The sequence below is a fragment of the Carassius auratus genome, chromosome 32, assembly GCF_003368295.1.
Source record: "Carassius auratus strain Wakin chromosome 32, ASM336829v1, whole genome shotgun sequence".
Taxonomy (NCBI): Eukaryota; Metazoa; Chordata; class Actinopteri; order Cypriniformes; family Cyprinidae; genus Carassius; species Carassius auratus.
Genome location: NC_039274.1, coordinates 5,008,081 through 5,030,512, shown reverse-complemented (window position 1 = coordinate 5,030,512; position 22,432 = coordinate 5,008,081). Strand labels below are relative to the sequence as shown.

General features: G+C 38.6%; 1 protein-coding gene across 3 annotated transcripts in view; it reads left to right on the top strand.

Annotated features, from left to right (window-relative positions):
- The window catches only part of LOC113051409 (alpha-ketoglutarate-dependent dioxygenase FTO-like), a 130,604-nt gene that overhangs the window by 10,585 nt on the left and 97,587 nt on the right, over positions 1-22,432 (top strand). For all 3 annotated transcript variants that reach the window (XM_026215131.1, XM_026215132.1, XM_026215133.1), the window contains exons 2-6: positions 12,775-12,852; positions 13,631-14,381; positions 19,395-19,625; positions 21,738-21,817; positions 21,915-22,058. In XM_026215131.1, coding sequence (XP_026070916.1) covers positions 12,775-12,852; positions 13,631-14,381; positions 19,395-19,625; positions 21,738-21,817; positions 21,915-22,058 — 1,284 coding nt within the window. The remainder of the gene's footprint in view (positions 1-12,774; positions 12,853-13,630; positions 14,382-19,394; positions 19,626-21,737; positions 21,818-21,914; positions 22,059-22,432) is intronic.

The window sequence follows — 22,432 nt, the reverse complement described above, 5'->3', positions numbered from 1 at the left end:
GTGTTTCAGAGGTTCAGGTTCCTCTGTATTCAGAAAGAGAGTAAATGAGAAGTAAACAGAGGAGAACTGAGTCTGTGTTTGTTTAGACGTGGGTCTGTGACGGGACGATGAGCCGTCTGCTGTAGGATCTGTTTTTCCATTACTAAACGTATTATCGGCACATACAGTACCCGTGCTTATAATCTTATTCCAAATTTTTCTCAATTTGAGCTGTTTATTATTATTTGTTTAATTTCTCCCGTTTTGTTTACATTTCAGTTAGAATTTGAGCTTATTTTGATTCTTTTGTGCTTCTTATCACACTATTCATTGTGTTTGTTTTCTTAATAATACTTTTGATCATTTCACGTGTCTTTGCTGAATAAAAGTGTTTTGAACTTTCTATTAATCTAAGAATCCTGAAAAAGAAATGCATCATGGTTTCCACAAAATTATTAAGCAGCTGTTCACAACATTGATAATAATAACAAAGGCTGCTTGAGCTGCTGTTGGTGCTTGTATTTTTGAAATTGTATTTTGTATTGTGCTTTATTAGTGATTTATTTTTAATTATCATTATTATTCTTCATTTTGGGGGGCTTGCAAAAGCACAAAAGTAATATTTAACATTATTCTGCAAGGTTTTACCTTGAGTGATCAATCAGTGACTTATCTAGAGACCGAAAAAATATGAAGGTAAATAAGCATTTTGCTAATCTGTTGTTTGTTCAGTGTAAATTTAATTTAAGAGAGGCAAGAAATGTTGGAGACTGTAATATTGCTGTGTCTTTAGCACATATAGTGAGTGTGGTAAAATGAGAGCACAAGTATCTGCTAATGGGCTAGCTCGTATTGTTTCCCTGGGATTGTCATTAGCTTTGTTTTATTCTCTCTCTGTGTTTTTCTCTCTGTCAGGAGTAGTGACACCTGATTAGCCTGCGGGGTGTGTGTGTGTGTGTGTGTGTGTGTGTTGGAGTAAGTTTTCCTCTGTGCTAATTAAATGTAAATTTGGACTGTCAGAGGAAGCAGAAACAAATTCTTTGTCACCCCATACCTGCTTTTTTGTTCAAATAGCAAACATTTATATATAAAAAATAATAATAAAAGAAAAGGGTCCATTTTAAATGTCAGGATGAACGCACCTTAAAGTGACAGTTCACCCAAAAATGAAAATGTTATAATTTCTCTCCCATCTATCATTCTATAGTTTGAAGAAAGTTGGTAAGAAAAAAAATAAAAATAATTTTTTTGGTGACCATTTGATCTTTTGTATGGATGGGCAAAAAGAGAAATGCTCCAATATCTGCCCATTTGTCATGTTCCACAGAAGTAAATCATTCCTTGAGGTTCAAAGTATCATTGCTGGACATGCCTTTGTTTTCTTGGTGTACGGTGATAAATGTTTTAAATTCTACAAGTGAATTTAGGCATCCTAATGTTATAATGGATATTCGTATTACAGGTTACATACATTTTTTTTTTAAGTTATTAGTGCTTTTAAATAGTACACTTAAATACCATTAAATGACGGCAAATATAATATAAATGTACAAAAAATACAAATAGAACATGTACAATTAAACATCCAACATGATAAATGCAAAAAATATGTAATATTAACTGGTAACTGATAGCTTGTGCTTAAGCTATAGGCCTATGAATGATAGTTTAGTTTTATAGCATCAAAGTACCATGGTATCACAGTACAGTAGTGTAGTCTCTGTGCTGATTGTGTGTGCTTGTGTGTGTGTGTGTGTGTGTGTGTGTTTGAGTAGCATGTCCTTTGCTCTCCACAGGACCATAATTCACTCGCACCCCTCTCCAGATGACTCCTCCGCCTGAGTTGGTTTGACCACTGGTCATGTGGTGTTACACGGGTCAGAAGGAGTCATTATTTCTAGCCGCTGAATACACACTTTAGATGAATAGTTTTTGAAGAGAGTGTAATGTGTGGCTGACCCATGCTGACACATGGTTCATCTCAACTCTTGATTTATCCCCCGGTGTGTGTGTGTGTGTGTGTGTGTGTGTGTTTTAACAAGAGCAGGGTAACGGCTCTCTTAGCTTTACTTCCATCTTCATCGTGGATTACAGGAGACGGTTGGAGGGAAAGGCTCATCATCATTTCCTTATCCTTCTGCTGTCTCATATAGGGCACACACTTCTGATCTCTGAAGAGACTTGTATCCTACAGACAGTGTGTATTGTTTTCAGATAAAACATGATGAGTTTATCTAAGTCCATTGGTTTAATGTCTGAAGTTATTCAGTCAGAAGTGGACAATGGTAAATACTGGTGTAGATAGCATTTTGTGAGCCATGAAGTAGCACCAACTTTACTTGATCACAGCTGTCCACAAGAAACACATAATGTACATCTGTGACACATTATAAAGGCAAAAAATGTAGGATGGCACTTGATTCTTTCCGTCAGTTGTTGATTGGTTTGAGGCAGATCTGAATGTGAGCTTGCAACTGATTTTAAAAAGGGCAAGGGTTTAAAAGGCACATTGTAGTGACGTGGAAAGTTCAGATTATTTTACTGACTCGGACCATTGAGTCTCGTTCAGCAAAATGCATGAATCTTTTTTTCGAGCCATTTCATTCATTTGAGCAAAATATACAGTACAGACCAGAAGTTTGGACACACCTTCTCATTCAAAGAGTTTTCTTTATTTTCATGACTATGAAAATTGTAGATTCACACTGAAGGCATCAAAACTATGAATTAACACATGTGGAATTATATATGGAATTACATACATAACAAAAAAGTGTGAAACAACTGAAAAAATGTAATATTGTAGGTTCTTCAAAGTATCCACCTTTTGCTTTGATTACTGCTTTGCACACTCTTGGCTTTCTCTTGATGAGCTTCAAGAGGTAGTCACCTGAAATGGTCTTCCAACAGTCTTGAAGGAGTTCCCCGAGAGATGCTTAGCACTTGTTGGCGCTTTTGCCTTCTGTCTGCGGTCCAGGTCACCCCTAAACCATCTGGATTGGGTTCAGGTCCGGTGACTGTGGAGGTCAGGTCATCTGGTGCAGCACCCCATCACTCTCCTTCTTGGTCAAATAGCCCTTGATGCCTTCAGTGTGACTCTACAATTTTCATAGACATGAAAATAAAGAAAACTCTTTGAATGAGAAGGTGTGTCCAAACTTTTGGTCTGTACTGTAATTAAACTGTTACATGTTACTTACTTAACACGTCCACTACTAACGCAAACGTTGATCACACTACAAACAATACAACATGCTATAAGAAACAGAACAGCTTATCTCCCGTCATCTGACAAGTCTTTGGTTTTGAGCCATTCGTTCATCATGTGACAGCCCCATAAGCTTTAGCCTATGCAGTCTGAGCCGGAGAGAGAATTGATTAGTTCATCTCTCGAGTCTTTCGCATAGTTTGTTCTTTTGTCACATGAAGTGACACCATTGGATTGGGAAATTAGTTAACTTACAAGCTTCCTTTACGAACAGGTGCATAGTTATTATTATCATTATCATTATTATCATTATTGTTTACTCTTGCAGTAATTTACGTGATGCGTAGCTTTTTACTTCTTACAGTATGTAAAAGTGTGAATTTCTGTCTTGACGGTACTTTTCCATAACACTTGGAAAAAGAGTTGGTTATTATTATTTAGTCTCTTTCCAGTTCAGAATGTAAAGGTTAAGCTTATAGGTCTGTCATGCAATAAACAAACGACTTGAAAAACCCTAAGACTCGAGAGATAAACTGATCAATTCTCTTTCTGGCTCAGACTGCACTGAAGGAATTAATCCCCGACATGACTCGTTCATCTCGAATCACATTAAAGATAAAGATTCGTTCAAAATGAGCGAATCGTTCAGGAACGACGCATCACTAGCTCATTGGGGATCACTGGCTCATTTGGTTACCCACATTCTAGGGACAGTTGTGGCCTAATGGTTAACGAGTCAGGTTTGTAACCCAAAGGTTGTGGGTTTGAGTCTCAGGTCCGGCAGGGGGAGTGAATGACCAGTGCTCTCTCCACCCTCAATACCACGACAGGTGAGACCCCTGAGCAAGGCACTGAACCCCCAACTGCTCCCTGGACCTCATACCAATATGGCTGCCCACTGCTCTGGGTGTGTGTTCACTGCTGTGTGTGCGCACCTGAATTGGTTAAATGCAGAGCACATATTCCAGGTATAGGTTATGGGCCTTTCTTGTCCTCTCCTCAAAATAAATAATATTGTGCTCAACAGAAGAAAGAAATGCAGGTTTAAGAACAACTTGAGTTTAAGTAAATGATGACAGAATTTTTGTTTTTGGGTTAAATATCTAATATTTAAGTAGACTTAATGATTGGAAAAGTCAGAATATCTGATTTACTAAAGACAGACACTCTTATGACCTCATATCCTGTGGTGTCCAATGAAATGCTTAAAGTATAGAGTGGATGTAAATGGGCTACCAGACATTATCTCTTGGCTGACCATTTGAGGTTAGTTCACCTATGAAATAAAATAGTTAAAAATGAATATAATCATATCTGTGTAGTATATAAGAGGCAGTGGTAATGAGAAAAGGGCTTCTGCATTCGTTCCGGCTGTGATACTCCCACCATAGGGCCAGGGATTTGTCACTAGGTGGCAGCTGGACATCATGAATGTATCCGTTTTTACCTCCTCCTCTTCTAGCAGATGGTGAAGTGTGGTGTTTTATAGGGCGAGGTGCTCTACGATAGCTTCTCTTGCCTCTGTGATGCTGTAAAGAGCCCAGGAGCATGACCCGCCCGCTCCGCCCTGTTAACCCTTCTGATTGGCTCTAATTCTTAGTTGCACAGTACACTGGGCTCATGACAGTAACAGTGTTCCAGTTCGCTTGTGAGTGAGCCGCCCAAAAAAACACCCCTCATTCTCTCTTCTAAATACACACACACACACACACACACACACACAAGATCATGTTAGTGCCACTTCTGTTCCACTGGTCTCATATGAACTTAAGTGCTTAAGCAGACTGGTCAATATGCCACCAGCAATTACATTTTGAAATGGGTGGGTTTGCAAACATCATCTGTGTTAATCTGTCTGTCACTGCTCGACTTCCTGCTGGAAGGAGGAAAGAGGATTAAGTTATTCAGTCCCTGGTAGAATATTCTTTGTTCACCCTGACTGAAGGAGAAGTAAATAAAGCAACAGCATTTTTTCCCCCTGACGAGTTAAAAAGGCATCTTTCTTCTGCCATGTCTCTTGGATTTGACTAATGCTGTTCAGACAAGTTGTCCTCCCAGAATCTGTCTGGAAATCATCTAAACGCAGGGGAACATCACGGGTCTGGTGGTGGAAGGAGCAGAGAGTGGCTAGGCCTCAATATGTGAACTTGTACGATTAAGGATTTCCCTGAATCGATTCAATTATGATTCACAATTTCTGTTTCAGTGACCACATGAAAAACCTCTTTCAGCTGTAAATGATGCAGAAAATCTTATAAATGTTTAATTACAAAATATATTATTTGAAAGTAAAAAAAAAAGTGTAAAACTACAAACAATTTTTTTGAGAGAAATTAATACTTCCATTCAGCAAGGACACAAAATTAATCATAAGTCACTGCAAACACATTTAGAATGTTTTAAAAAAATATATTTTTCAGCTAATTGCATTTATTTTAAACTTTATACTTATCAAAGAATCCTAAGTTTTCACCAAAATATTAAGCAACACTATTTTTAACATTGGTAATAATAATAAGTGTTTCTTGAGTACTAAATCAGATAATATAAGAATGATTTCCAAAGGTTCATGTGACACTGAAGACTAAAGTAACGGCGGCTTAAAATTCGGTTTTGCATTACAGGAATAAATTACATTTTGAAAATTTCTTTTTCTTTTTTTCTTTTTTCAAGCCTCGCTTCACTTGAGAAAACGACCTCAGCAGCCGTTTATGAGCACTGTTTATTCATATTAATCATTTAAGCTAAACGCTTTCAAACGTACGGTGTACACTACAGTCTCCGTTCTCACAGCATCCCAAACACAAATAATTGTTATATATATTTTTTTATATTTATATTTTCATAGTCTGGCTATCTGGGACTTCGGTATGGAGTCAAAGGTTAAGATTATAACTTTTTCACTAGTATTATATCACATTGTGAGTTTATATTAGCACCTTTTGTTGTTTTCTCATAGTAACTGATTGAGCGTTTGGACAACGAAGCGCTGCTACGTGACGTCAGACTTAACAACCGTTTTTAACTCTAGTTTTGATCAAATACATTTTGAGCACAAGAAACTTCTTTTAAAAACTCTTTTAAAATTATTAACGACAACTAGATTTAATGAATTAATTAATTAATTTAGTTTTACAACAAATGAATTTTTTGTTGCAATATTTGTGTTGAATATTATGTGTAAAAAAAAATCAGTAACCCCTCTGATGGAAAAGATTTTGATTGCGTTAAACTTTACTGCAGATAACCAGACAATCAATTTTACCCAGCCCTATGAATAAATGAGTCAGTTTAAATGCATATTTCATGGCTCTGTTTGTGCTGTAGAATACTGAAGTGATGCCCATGTCTTTATTCACAGTGCCAGGGAAAAGCTGACAGCAATGGTTAAATGATCTGATTCATTGTTTGAACTGCTGAGAATGAACGTACATTTGTGTCACATTGGGATTTTCAGATTCAGAGTCTATTAACACATTCTCTTGCACAGGAACACATTCTTCAGCTCCGGTTGACAGAAATGCTTTTAAAACATCATACACTAGTGTGCCTAAATGTTATTGAGTTGTTTATTGTAGGAAGATCCCAGCTCCTGTTCTTTTCAGGTTGAAATGCTCAGAGCAGGGCAAGCATGCTCCATCACTCAGCCTGGGCCAAACAAGCGTGAAGCTCCCGCTAGCTGAAATTTAACGCCTCACCCGCTTATTGATCCTTCCTGCAGAGGAAAGAGAGAGAGGGGCAGCAGGTCTAGGCCGGACTCTGTCCTTGACTCCATGTCCGATAGAGAGCCCTGGAGGCCGCCCCACTTCCACCGCCCTCCACAACAGCAGCCTCCTCCCAGGGGCTCACTGCACTTTACAGCACAATATTGATTTTGTAGGAGGAATGCAAGGAGGGAAAGTGAAAGAGAAGAGCAGGAGGAGGGAGAGAAAGTGACAGAGAAACAAAGGGCTTAAACAGGTGAACACAAGAGAGGAGGGAAAGGGAGAGATTGAGACACAGAAGTGAAGGATGATGGGTAATTAAAGAACATGACTGCTCCCCAGAACAATGGACAGACTGAGTTAATCCACTCTGGAATATCTTAATCTTGCTCTTTCAAGCCCATAGAAAGAAAAATACCGTAACTGTTATAGCATAGTGTTGGTGGATTGCCTTAAACGTCTACCATGGTATTCACATGATACAAAAAAAAAAAACATTTAAAAAAAGTATTACAGTGGTACCATAAAGCGAAGGTGAAGGCTGGTACTTGAATTGTACAAATTCAGCAAGTTCAATCTTAAAAAAAAACTAGGTATCTAAGATACCTAGGAGTCAAACTCTCTAACCACTAGGCCGCAACTCCCCCGAAAGAAATTCAGATCTCGATTGTGTTTTACTCGACGGGTGAGTTGTTTTGATTCGTATCTTTACAGAAAATGTATGCTATTATAACGATCAACAATATTAGTAGTATTATGTGGCATACACGCAGAACGCGGGGGATTGCATCTCTAGACCAATGTGAGGACGCGTCTGATCCATAGTCTGACTGCGTCTTTGCATTGACTTTGTATGTAATGTACTAGTGCAATTTATTGAACTCGCGTTGAATCCATGATTTATCTTTCCGTCTGATTGATGGCCGTCAGCGGTTGGGTAGAAGAAAACAAATCCCATCATTCCACGCGATTGTTATTGTTTTGGCAGTGAGCCCTCTCGTAGCATGTCCTACAACCTGTACCTTTAATGTCCGTGTTGAATAAAAAATATTATTAATTTCTTTAAAAAAATAAATTAAAAAAATATAAGTGACACCAAACTTTTTAACGGTTTCACTGAACATTTCACTTTGATCAAGACAAACATTGTGAAACAGGCATGTGCAGGCTAATCTGCAGGCCAATGCTAAACCATCTTTTCCATCAACATAATCTTAGTATTGATGTTTGCTACATAGTCAGACTATAGTCATCAATATTAAGTGTGAAACTATATCATACTATAGTGGCAGTGTGTTTTAATGCTTGCGCAGGGTGTAATTCCTTCAGTGTGTCTGACCTTTCACCTCCGTTTCTCTCCTCTCCTCCTGTCCTGGCAGCTTGTGACATGATCGGTCACAGAAACATCTTTTTCTGCTTTTAGATAAGGATGTGTGTGAAATAGATGTTGACACACACACACACACTCTCTGAAAAACACTTAAGCCCAGGGCTGTGTTGTGCATCAGGCTGGCAGTGGAGCAACTCTCCTGTGTGCATGTTTAAATACTTTCAAATGATTGATTTGAGAACCTGGGCTTCAGTCGCAGGCTTACACCTGCTAAAGACCTTACCAGAGAGAGTGAATTAGAGTAACTCTAGGAGAAAAGGCATGCAGATTGTGAGTTACTTGGGTGTGTGTTTTAAGCAGGTGTAATATGTGTACTGTGTTTAAAGCTAAGATGATCCGTGTCTTAGTTGGCACATTAGTAGTTTTAAACTCGGTGTAACAGTTTCTGACCTAGCTGAACTTTTTGGGACAAAAGTTGTAGTATTCGTTATTGGAATCAGCCAGTTTGCTTGTGAACAATCGTATCAGAATTGGCCATGACAAATCATTATCGGTGCACCACTATTCAGAATTATTAAAGAGAGCAAAACACACACAAAAAGTAAATAAAAACATTCTGATTTTGTTGAATGTGGCGATCTGAAGGCTGGTCGACATAACCAGTGAACAGTTCCTCTGTTGGAGTGAGTGTCGACCTTTATGCCACTGTAATTGTCCTTACCTCCATTACAATTGTCATACATAAAAACTTTACTAGTAAGATAATGGTTTGCTTTATTCAGGTCATATAGACTAGTACTGACTTCAGCTTAAAGATAATTAATAGAGGTATGTTTGTTCCCACACCTCCCGGAACACAGTTTTGAAAAAAAAAAAAAAAAATGGAAGTTTGAGAACACGTGGGCTATTCTTGGCAATAATTAAATTATCCAAAAAAAGGGCGGCACTCCACATAATGTGACTTGACGCTGATTGGACTATATATTTAGAGGCAGGACAAACAGTTTTTGTCTACACTTGCTATGTTTACATGGACACTTTTTGCTTCCATTGGAATGAATTCAGAGAATTCCCTCCCTTTCACACTTTGGTGGTGCGTCACCCTAAACAAATAAATCGCCCCTGATTACTGCAACACCAATGAAAGAGCACACGTGAAATGCTCAATCAGACTGCATGTTAGCACTGTGTTGGCAAAGCCCTCTTGCCACCATTTGCATTCTAACATAATTATATTTTGTATTTTGTGGCCTCTTCACATACTTCACAAAAGGGCCCTGAGCCATATGACCAAGAATATCATAGGCTTGGAAGTAGGACAGTCAATAAATATATATATATATATATATATATATATATATATATATATATATATATATATATATATATATATATATATATATATATATATATAAATACAATCTCCAGAAGTAACATTATCAACAATCACCCCTAAGCTAATGTAGCAACTGCCTTTTTAATATATGTAAAAGCTTTAAAAAGTCATGAGTGGGGTATTACTGATGTATTTTATGTTGTGATAATATCTTGTGCTTGTGATAACAACATTGTTTATTTCAGACCTTTTAACAAGAACCCATTCAAAAAACCCAATGACTTCAGGAAAATGGAAAGGAAAGTCCAAAAATGGTAATACCTTTCCAGGTTTTCTGACTCATTCCTTCAGCTGTGTAATGGGAATTGCCATGTTTTCTGAAAAATTTCCGTATCAGATCCAGAGCTTCTGCGATAAAGGCTCAGGCCCAAAGTGAACTCAGAGTTCCTCAGACTCTGATCCATCAGACTTTTCATTGAGCCTCACTTTAGTCAGTTAGATCTGAATGGTCAGTTATGTAGTGTCGGTTTCCATGGGACTGTCCTGTTTGAGATGAGCTAACCGTGAGTTTGCCGCATGGATCATCTGACTGTCAGCTGAACCTCTTCTGTGGTGTTCACATCTTTTTAACATGATGGAAATTCTTTCCTGTTACTTGGAGATGTTGACACTCTGACTACATTTCCACTTTAGCACGGTTGTGAGTGTGTTTGAGCCGGGCCCATGGGCGTGTGTCATGACATCTATGTGGTGTGTTCTCACAGGTGGGTTCGATGCAGTCACACACAAGCCTTCAGCATGAGGTAAACGGATCTGTTTGTTCAGGTGTGTCTGTTTTCCGATTCCCTTCTCTTCAAGGAGGACATCCCCTGCTCTTCCTCCTGCTTCTGTCCGCCCGTACCACCGTCACCCACAGAACACATTCCGCAACTCTCTGACAAATAGGTGATGGGGAAGAAGTGTGTTTGATGTGTGTGTCCACTGCCATGTTTGCGTTTGATGTTGTACAGGTGAGCTGTCGGAGTGTGTGAATCAGCAGGAGAAAGGGAGCTCAGTAACTAGTGACACACAAGCTCCAACCGTGTACTCGCCAAACAATGGGCTGTATTACACACATGAATCTCAATACCTCCAGACACACGGACACAAAGTGAAACTCTCAGATGTGTTGGAAAACACTTACACATTTAACCATAATGATTTTATCCCCGTCGCATCAGTCATATATATATATATATATATATATATATATATATATATATATATATATATATATATATATATTCGTTGCTTGGATTTATACTTAATTTGCCAATTTTCACTGTCTGCATCATCTAATTACTTTTCAAGCAGCATTTTTTTATATTTATTTTTATTTTTACAGTAATGCAAAATGTATAACAGGACACTTCCAGTGCTTAGAAACTAAAAGTCAAAAATATATGTTGTGTTTATCTTTGACTGACTTGCATCTCTTATGTAAGAGGAGGGCTGTTAGGTTGGTTTGAGTGATTGTTTGTGTGTTTGAATGCAACCCCTTTTTTCTTTATTTATTTACGTGTGTTTGTGTTATGTGAGATTGGAAAAAAAACGCTCGCTTAGGCTCATCTGTGGAGTAGAATGGGTCTGTCACTTTTTTTCTTTGGAATTTGTGAGCGGCTTGATGCATTTGACATATGCATGACAGGCCACTGCTCCTCAAAACTAGCCCACAAAACTGCGCTGTCCAGACCAGCTCTCTGTGTGTGTGTGTGTGTGTGTCTGCATGGGATTGTGTTTGCACATTAGAGCAGCCGAGCGTTGCTACCGGCAAAAAACCCCCACACAAATCCAATGGTCTTTTTTTAAATACGCATCGCTTCTGTCATGAGATAAATTTTGACACCAAGAATGAGCGTGTGTCAAGTTGTCAGTCTCTCTCTCTCTCCTTCTACGCATCTGCTTTGTCTCATTCTCGCCCATTTCCTCTGCCTTATTCTTCCCTTCTTTTTATCTCTCTCAGGCCTTTAAGTCAAGACTGTCCATGAATAGTTCATGTTATTTTGTTTTGTAGATTTCTGTTTGACAGTCTGCCTGTCCTTTTTCTTTGTATTGTTTTGGTTTAACAGAAATAACCAGAAGAATCAAGTCCAGTCCAGACCGGGCCTGAACCGAACCCCCCAGAGCAGCTATTTCTCAAGAGTCTCCTTATACCATTATTGCAAAACCTTCCAGTAACTTCAACAGTTATACAGCCCTATTTTCACTCACTTAAACATCCGCACACTCTCGCACGTGCACCCGTGTCCTTTCTTAAATCAGGACGTAACCTTTTTAATGCTTTACTTTAATGTTATTAACAGGACATTTTATTTTACTCTAAAAGTCAAGACCCATTTGGGCAAAGTCTAGCCGCTTGACTCACTCACAAAAAAAAAAAAACCTTCCCATGTGAAAACACTGCCATTATTAACATTGCTGAAACTCAGTCTCCATAAATGTCAGGGAATATATGGCATATATATGGCCCCCATTCTCCGTTAACGTCTCTGCTGTGCGTCTACATTCTTAAGGGAGCAGCATGGCCATTCTGCCGCACTGCTTGATGGGGGTAATGGGCGCGGGTGCCAGATCGGGGTCAGTGATGTAACACCCCCCACCATCCCACCTGAGCGGGGTGAGAAAAAGCAGTCTCTCTTGCACCTGTGGTGAAGAAATAGAGGAAAGGGACAGGAGTGTGTGCACTTGTGAAATTTATTTGAGTATCAAAATTTTACACCGGTTGCTGTTGGATTTACAGGTTGGAATGGAATGCAGCCCAATGAAATGCTCTTTGATGGGGAGAGCAGGTTGAGTTTTAACAGACGAGCGACGCTTAGAAGGCCATATTTATGTGGCTTTGACAAGACCCTCTGCTGCCTTGTAGCCGTAAAAACCTGAGATGCCCACGAACAGGAGCATTATGGGATGGCAGCAGTGGGTTCTGGGAAATATGCTCTGAGTCTTACTGGGAAGTGATACTTGTGAAAGTTTGTGAATATTTCCTCTTTTGGAGCTTTTCAGTTTTGTAGATGTGTGAATAGAAATATAATAAAACCCAGTGTGGACTTTCCTATAAGCTGCTTTATGAAAACAGTGATAATGTCCTGAGAAGACAGTGAATATACACTGCTTTTGAAATAATACAAAAATAAAATTATTCCTTTATTTGTAATTGGGGTTTTTGTCACCTCTACAGAGATGGAGGCTTATACAGGAACTGGGAGAGCAGAGGATTCCCTACCTTTCTCCAGCTGACCCAGGATTTCAGGAACTGGTTAGAAATTCATGCAAATCTCCAAAATGCATCATAATTTTCGATCTATATGTACTCTACTGTTCAATATATATATATATATATACGGCTGTATTAAATTGATTAAAAGTGACTGTAAAGACATTTATAATGTTACAAAAGGTTTCTATTTCACCGTTACTTTGAACTTTATATTCATCAAAGAACCTTTTTGGTTTCCACAAAAAAATATTATGCAGAACTGTTTTGAGCATAATAAGACATGTTTATTGGGCATCATGTGAAGCAGGAGGCGGTTGAAATTATAGCTTTGTTGTCACAGGATTAAGTTACATTTCAGAGTCATAAAATATCATATTTTACAATCTTACTATTTTTGGTCAAATAAATGCTGCATCTGTGCTGCAAGCGCTTAATATACCTTTTTCGAAACATAAAATCTTACTGACCCCAAATTTGGGGCAGTTGTGTATGATGTAAAGATGTCCATGGGTTTTCCACCATTCATAGGAAACCGCAAATCATAATTGGGGTTTTCCAGGTTTGGAAAAACCGGAAAGGTAAATAATTGGTGCCACTAGCATCAAAAACCGAACTGCAGAAACACACGGCTGTTTTAAATTAGCAAATCAATCTGAAGTTATTTTGAATTATTATTATTAACATTGTCCAGTAGTGCCAAGGAATGAAAAAAAAAATAAAAAATTGAAGTCTTGACCAGCGAAAAATAGGGACTCCTGTAAAGATGTTTGCTTGTGGCAGTGTGTAATCTGTGCTCAATCTTTGTGTAATCTGCCAGTGGGACTCCAGTTATGCAGGACTGGCTTTACGACAGTGTAGTGTCCTGCCAGACGGTCTCCATGAGAGGGTGCAGTCTGCTTTGATAACTCTTCAGCGGCGTGGATGTCTCCTCCGAGATCTTGTCCGTGTACGAGACCGGGACGTCTTCACAGCCGTTTCGCGTGCTCTTGTGGGTCAGCCGGGCTACACATACCGTTATCTGGACACCCGTCTGTTCGCCATCCCTTGGCACTGTGAGGGAGAAGAAGGCCAGAAAGACGAGAATGGGAAACCTTGCTGTGACTCTGACCTGAGGGACGCTTGCAAAGCATTTTGGGAGCTTAATCAGTTTTTTTGCTCAGATGTAAGACCGCAGACAAATGCGAGAGGCGTCAAGCGATCCCGCAGTGACACCGAAAACAGTGAAGACACACCAGGGGAGGGGATGTGCGAAGAGAGTGTTAAGGACAGGTTACTTGAGGAGAAACAGGAGAAAGAGAAGAAGGAGGAAGAGGAAGAAGACAGCAGTCAGGGCTGCTCTCATTCCTCACCTCTTTCATCCACTCCGCCACCTAATGTGGGCCGTCTAGTTCAGTTTAACATTACTCTCATTAACTACATGGACCCCACAGTAATGACCCAGCTGAAGGAGGAGCCCTATTATGGAATGGGCAAGATGGCGGTGGGCTGGCATCATGATGAGAACCTGGTTCCTCTGTCACCAGTTGCTGTCTACAGCTATAGCTGCCCAGCAGAGCCAAAGAATGAAGGTGAGAGGTCTAATGTCTTGGCTAGAGGATATAATATTGTATCAGATCCATGACCCCCAGGTCTCTAACACTGTGGTTCTGAGCCTCTTAGACTCCAAGGCCTCACTTTGTCAAAGACAATATTCAAAACCCTGCTATCTAAGCTGATATGTACCTTTAGTTATTCTGTTGTAACAAATCAAATCAACTTAAAAATATGATGGCAGTTTACTAGTTACTGTACATCTTTATTTAAGTGAGTTTTTAGCATTTTTATTTAAGATCATAATTATTATACCTACATTTATGGAATTTTAAGACTTTTCAGGGCCACTCTGGATGTTTGCCAAGGTCCGCTGGTGGGCTCCAGAGAACAAGAAACAGAAAAATTATTTCAGAAAATTGAAATGTATTCATTTATTGCATGCATTGTTTAGTGAATCTGTGTATTTATATGAAAAGAAAATATCTCACTTCAGACATACCTTCCAGAAAGAGTTGAAAAGAAAATTATTCAACTGCGTTGCTGTTTTAATTTTTGGACAAACCTGTGTGACTTTCTTTATTCTGTGGAACACAAAAGGAGATGTTTTGAAGAACAGTTTTTGTCCATAAATTGAATGTCAGTGGCAATCTTTTTTTGTTCTGCATAAGTGTGAAATTCATTATTAGAATTTTCATCATTGGGTTAACTATCCCTTTAAACATTCCCACACCTATTTCATTCTCATTGAAAAGACAACAAATCCTTTATTTTTCTAGCTCACCACTGAGAACCTAAAACATTTATTATGACTCCAGCTAGTTCAAAACCATCCTTCACTTGAAAGGTCCAATGTGTTCAAGCAGTCATTGTATGAACTTGATCCATGAAGAAGGAGCCAGATCTTCCATATTTCACATGAATCTCACTAGAGACGTTTTTCTGGACATCAGTCTCTCTTCACGTCAGGCTAACAGCTTAGCATGCAGGTGTGTGTGTGTGCGTGTTTGTGTGTCAGTTCGACAGAACAGAGCGCGGTGTGCTAACCAGAACCACCTGCCTCACAAGCTATGTTTCGCCAATCTCTTACTGACCCATTTGACCTTTGACCTCCCCAGGTCCCGCTTCAAACAGCGCATGAATGGTCTGTGTGTGTTTTTGTGTGTGAATGTGTCAGTTTGTGTGGAATTATTCCACAGCTGCTCTCTTGGAGGTAAAACTGACCCCTCTGTTCCAGACTTCAGAGAGACTCCCCTGATGGAACGCTTCTGCAGTGCACTGCATACACACCTGTGCAGAGCACCACACAAAATGTTGCCTTCACTTTAGAGAAATCATTATGAAATGCTGCAGACCAGCTGAAACGGATTGCTGCTCAGAAGAATTTAACTTTGCACATAATTTATTTGTTGCTCTGTGTGTGTGTGAATATATATATATATATATTTTTTTTATTGTGCGTTTGGATAACATCTGTGTGCTGTATAGATCCTTGTTTCACCTGAACACGTTCTGAAGAATATCTCACTGAAGGATTTCATGATATCTTTTAACACATCTGTGATGGGTTTATTGAGTATGCTGGGGCGTGCAGTATTACGAACAGTCTCCGGCGGGGGAGTCGCTCAGTGACAAATCTGTTCAGCTCTTCATCCAGCACTGACTAGATCCAGCTCATTTCCTTTTCTAACAGGCATTGGTTTGTGCCACTGTGATTTTGAAGTGTTTTTGATGGGATCTTTTCCGCCGCTGCTGCGCTGCTGTAGATGGCCCTTTGAGAGCTGTGTCAGAAAGCACAGGCTGAAATTAAGTTACTGTTTATCCCTGCTGAGCGCAGAGAAAGCCTTGCTCAGGGCTAAGGCTTCCAAGAGCGCCTTTGTATTGATTTCACTGATAGGTGCCAGGCTGCCTTATTTTATTTATTGACTTTTTTTTTTTTGTCTTATCAGTTACACTTTCTTTCTATGTTTCTCTTTGGCTCTGTCACAAAATTTTGATTAACACAGATTGTTGGTGAAAGTTGCACAACATGTATTAGTAAGTACTAAGTATTAGTAAGACATTTTATCCAAAGCGATTTACAGCACACTTATTATGGTTCTCGAAACGAATTCAGCAACTTCAGGTAATGACACTAAATGCTGCATTGTATACAAAACCAACATAACAACTAGTTATTAATGTAGTAATGTCTAAAACTACTTGTGTACTGGCTGATAGTGTAAGTAGGGATGCACAATATATCGGTTATCAACCAGTAGTATTAGAGTGGTGTAATACTACTGGTTGATAACCGATATATTGTGCATCCCTACTTACACTATAATGTATATATATATATATATATATATATATATATATATATATATATATATATATATATATATATATATATATATATATATATATATATATACTTTGTATATTGTATTGCAACCTTATTTTGACTTGATAATTTTGTATTGATTATTGATAAGTTTAAAAACATCTTTAAAAACTCTAACATTTTACAGTTTTTTTCAGTTGCTAACAAGCATTTGTCCAATCAGTTGTCACATTTTCAAAACTCTAAACACAATTAGCACAGCATCTGTCTATTGTGGCCATACCATTCACACATTTCATGTCGTTTTCACACAATATGGGGTCATTAAATACATTTCCACAATACTTACATTCTCTGAACAGACTAGCTATACCTCCCAACAAAATTATGGATCGTTTTTGTAGTATTTACAAATGTTAACACACAACATCACACAATAGCAAAAACAATGTTCCCAACCTTAGAGACAGTATAAAAACCTCTGCTTCTGCAATTATATCAGTTCAAAAACAATATATTTTAGCTGATTTATGTTGTGTAAATTGGGCCAACCACAGCTGATTCCTATCTGGCTTAGACTCAATGGCAGGGGTTATTTTTTTCTATTACATTGACACTTATACAATAAAAGGAGGACTTTGAAGAGTGATGTTTTTGGAAACAGAAACAGAAAAAGACAAACACTGTAATGTATGGACGAGGAAGAGTAAGAGCAAGGGGCCCAGGGAGAAGAGCAGGAGCAGTGAAAGATGCAGTGAGAGGAGCAGTGAGAGGAGCAGGAGCAGAGAGAGATGCAGTGAGAGGAGCAGGAGCAGTGAGAGATGCAGTGAGAGGAGCAGGAGCAGTGAGAGGAGCAGTGAGAGGAGCAGGAGAAGTGAGAGGAGCAGTGAGAGGAGCAGTGAGAGATGCAGTGATAGATGCAGTGAGAGGAGCAGGAGCAGTGAGAGATGCAGGAGAAGTGAGAGGAGCAGTGATAGATGCAGTGATAGATGCAGTGAGAGGAGCAGTGAGAGGAGCAGTGAGAGGAGCAGTGAGAGGAGCAGTGAGAGGAGCAGTGAGAGGAGCAGGAGCAGAGAGAGATGCAGTGAGAGGAGCAGGAGCAGTGAGAGATGCAGTGAGAGGAGCAGGAGCAGTGAGAGGAGCAGTGAGAGGAGCAGGAGAAGTGAGAGGAGCAGTGAGAGGAGCAGTGAGAGATGCAGTGATAGATGCAGTGAGAGGAGCAGGAGCAGTGAGAGATGCAGGAGAAGTGAGAGGAGCAGTGATAGATGCAGTGATAGATGCAGTGAGAGGAGCAGTGAGAGGAGCAGTGAGAGGAGCAGTGAGAGGAGCAGGAGCAGTGACAGGAGCAGTGAGAGATTGTTTTTATTTTACCCCCCCCCCCTTTTTTTATCTGTGCTTTTTGCTGTTGTTGTTTTTTTGTTCTGAATGCTCTTGTGTTTCATGGATATTTTGTTCACTGTAGGCAATACTGTCAAACCTTTTCTGTTCTATCATACCGTGTTTCTACTGTACCTCCTGCAGTAAACAGTAAAGGAAAAAAATAACTTTTTTACTGGAATGCTTTTGAATGTGAACATTACTGTACATTTGGACATACAGTTCCTAACCAAGAAATTTAGTGTAAAACAGTGAATTGCATGTTTTGCATGCAAATACCTGCAAAACTGAGACTGAAAAGTCTATGCAGTTTTTGTAATGTCAACAATAGCCAGTATTTTGAAACCTGGTGTACTTTGAATGACTGCATGTATCTTGTGAGGTGAAAACAAGTGTTATTCTTTGACAGAATAATTTAATTTTGAGTCAGATTTCCAGTGTTTTGCTAAAGTTGGTGTGTGCAGAGAAAGATGTGTTCTGTTTTGAAATGAAGATTTAGTATATATTTAACAAAATGTGTTTTTGAGAAGAAAATTATCCATTTGGCCAATTGTGTTTTGTAGGTGTTAGTCTGTGTTAAGAGTTTAGAAAAAATATCTGAAGTATGGTTAAGCGCTTGTTAGTGATTGAAAAAAACTGTAATGTAAGTTATTGAAAATGAATGTCCATTTTGGAAACACTTTAATATAGGGTCCCATTCACACTAATAAGCAGTTGCTTATTAGCATGTCTATTATTAACATATTGGCTGTTTATTAGTGCTTATAAAGTACATATAATGCATGACATCTATAATCCTACCCAATACCCTAAACTCAACAACTACCTTATAAACTATTAATAAGCAGCAAATAAGGAGTTAATTGAGGCAAAAGTCATAGTTAATGGTTAGTTAATAGTGAGAATTGGACCCTAAAATAAAGTGTGACCTCCATTTTTCATACGGTGTATTATAATGTTGTGATATCTAAATTCATTTGTAGCATTTCAAATATTTTATTTACATTTTTAATGTTTTATTCTTTATTGGGACATAAAAAAACCTTTATTTTAATGCATCCTTGTTGCAGTGTAATTGCACAAATGTGTACTGAGTAATATTAATTAACAATATGCACTTATAATAAGTTTAGGGTTAGATTTGATTTAGTGTTAGTTACTTGTTAATTGTGTATGATTACTTTTGTTACTATAGTAAATAAGGACACATTAAACTAAAGTATAACAGATAAAATAAATAAACAAATAAATAATTATGTGATTATGTATATCATTAAGATTTTTATTATTATTATTATTATTTTTTTTTTACAATCCTGCTCTAAATTTCAAACATTTTTGCTTCCAGGGGTGACTGAAAAGGACGGGCAGGGACAGAGTAAAGACAAAGAAAAAGAGACAGAGACAGAAGGTGAAGGGACATGTAAAGAAGAACTGAAGGAAGAAAGAGAAGGTTTGGAAAAGGAGGAAGTGCAGAAAGAGAAGGCTTGTTGGCGTGTTGGACTGAAGGTGGCCTGGGACATCCACACACCAGGTCTGGCTTTGCCTCTCCAGTCTGGAGACTGCTACTATATGACAGGTACACAATCACATTCATCTTTGTCCAGAAGCAGTAGACTCAAGTACATGTGTAAAGCGGATTGTACCGTCTCGGTCATGTTGAAGTGCATTAGACCAGGAATAATCTTTCCCAGAGGACACACATCTACATCCTTTTATTAACGTTTCCCTAGGATTTAGCTTTATATTTATCGTGTGTATCAGAGAGTTTAGGAAAACCAAATGTTATTTTATGAAGCGCTGTGACCCCTGTCTGAGAGCACGACTGAGAGAGAGAATCGGTAAATCAGACTTTTATTACTGATGATAACAACAGATGCCCCCTGTCTACGACCACACATTTGCACAAACACTCTCCTCTAAATATTCCATAAAGTGTGTCTGATGACCTTGATAAGGACACTATTTATTTCCCGATTTCTGTGTACAAGCATGACTAATGCTTTTGCCCCGTGCACACAGTTTTATCACCTCCGTTTGGACCTTTTCATCTCTTTTGAAGCGTTTTCCAGTGATCAGGCCTCTTTGTTGCTGGCTGCTCTAAACAGAGCTTTATTTATACCTACCTAAAGTGACTAAGGTAAAAGATAAAGCAGTATAAACATAATGGGTCATAATGGGTTTCCTGGACACAGGACAAGGTTGAAAGTGTGACTGGGAAACTGGCTCATTAAACGGTTAAGGACACTATGTCTTCTGGCTGGCTTTTTTTTTTTTTGTTGAATTTGTAGGAAGCGACATCTAAAGTCTTGTGAAGTCTAGATGGCAGTACAGTGTGTTGGGATTCTCAACAAGCATCCATTCTCTGAGATGTTAACAAAACAATTCCCTAAAAATCAAGCCTTTGGGATTTTCCTTAGTTGTCGGTTATAATCATCAAAATTAAAAGAAATAAACATTTGAAATATATCAGTCTGTGTGTAATGAATGAATATAATATATAAGTTTCACTTTTTGAATGGAATTAGTGAAGTAAATCAACTTGTTGATGATGTTCTAGTTATATGACCAGCATCTGTATAGGAAAGGAAAGAACAAAATAAAATGAGGTACAAAAAGAAGGTGAAGGATGGAAAACCTGTAGTTTAGCGATCCATAACGCAAAAACGAAAAGAGAACAGAAGGAAGAAAAACAAAACAGAAAGGAAGGAAACAAAAAAAGAAGAACTGAAAAGGAAAGAAGGACAAGGTATGAAAATAGAAAAGTAGTAAGGAATGAAAAGGAAGGAAATGGAGTATTGGGTAAGGGAAGTATTAGGAAAGAAAAGAGGAGAATAAAAATTAAAAAAAAGGAAGTTAAGTAAAGGAATGCAAAGGAAGGAAGACGTGGAAATGGGAAAAGAAAGAGAAAAGGAAAACATACAAGGAAGAAATAAAGAGTGGGTGAGGAAGGAAGGTACAGAAAATAACATAGTTAATCAACTCCACATTCCCATGATTCTCTAACACTGTCACATCTCTTCCCCTCCATCTGCTGATGCCTCAGACTCCTGTGTGCAAATCTAATCAGTGGTTTCTCAAAAATGGAATTTGGTGCTGAGTAGCAGAGAACAATTTGTTGGACCGACACCATTAATAAGATTTCCTGTGCTGAATGCTCCTGGGACAGAACAGACCTAGGGAGAGGTTCTGACTCAATGCATTTAAAAACCTACTTTTAACTCAAGCACAACAACCCCCTGATGACGAGAGAATAATGAGAAATATTTATTAGGGCAATTTAGTGTGGCCCATGATTCACACTGAGGCTGTTACAGAGCCCAGTTTGACTAACGCAGAGTATTATTAGATACCAAGTGTTTAAAGACAATGCAATGTGACAGAAAAAAAGAAAAAAAAAAGTCATACAGAGGAAATGAAACAGACATTACTCTTGTGCTCACTCCAGTTTATGCTGCAGTACATCAGAGAGCGCAGCAAAGCCTTTGATTTCAATGGGACAAATCAAAGTCCCTTTCAAACATAGTCAGTTCACTTAATGGCTAGAATTGCAACTCCTTAGACGGCATATAAATATATATTTATTTATGTTTATATGATACATAAACTCAGAATATTCAAAACAAATGCTCCCGTTCTAGGTTCATAGTGATATTGAAGTATGTTTGTTCTGTTGTCTGTGTGTGTATAGATGATCTGAATCGGACACATCAGCACTGTGTACTGGCTGGTGACATGGCTAGATTCAGCTCCACTCACAGAGTCGTTCAGGTGAGCGTCCTGATCAGACCTCTACCTTTATCATCCTTCGTGTTAAATCCTCAACCAGTATCTCCCTATATCACACTGTTAGTCAATATTCCTTTAGTGTTGTACGAGAACGCTGGACTATATACAGAAACGCTGCTCAGAGGCCTTAGAGAATTTACAGACCGACCCTGAGAAAAACACCAAGAGCCTGAAGTCCCTGCTCCCCTCCACCCTCCAGCACACGGAGGACATCCACAACGAGGTGTGTATTTGAACGAGAACGTGAGTGTGTTTGAAGCATTGTAAAATGTGTACTCATAGCACCAAATCCCAAACGCCTGTCTCAGGCCATAACAGATGAGGTTGTCTGAGGTTTTTTAAAGGTTGTACTTGGCATTAATTTTTCAAACCCCAAACAATAGCTCTTTCAGAGGGCCTAACTATCAGTGCGGCCTTGTGTAGGTCTCTGTTGAACCCCAACTCACCCGGATTACCACTCAGCACCCTAAAACCCCCCATCAAATATATAAAGTGCTATATATATATATATATATATATATATATATATATATATATATATATATATATATATATATATATATATGCATCCCTGCCTGGGGGCGGCAGCTTCCCCGG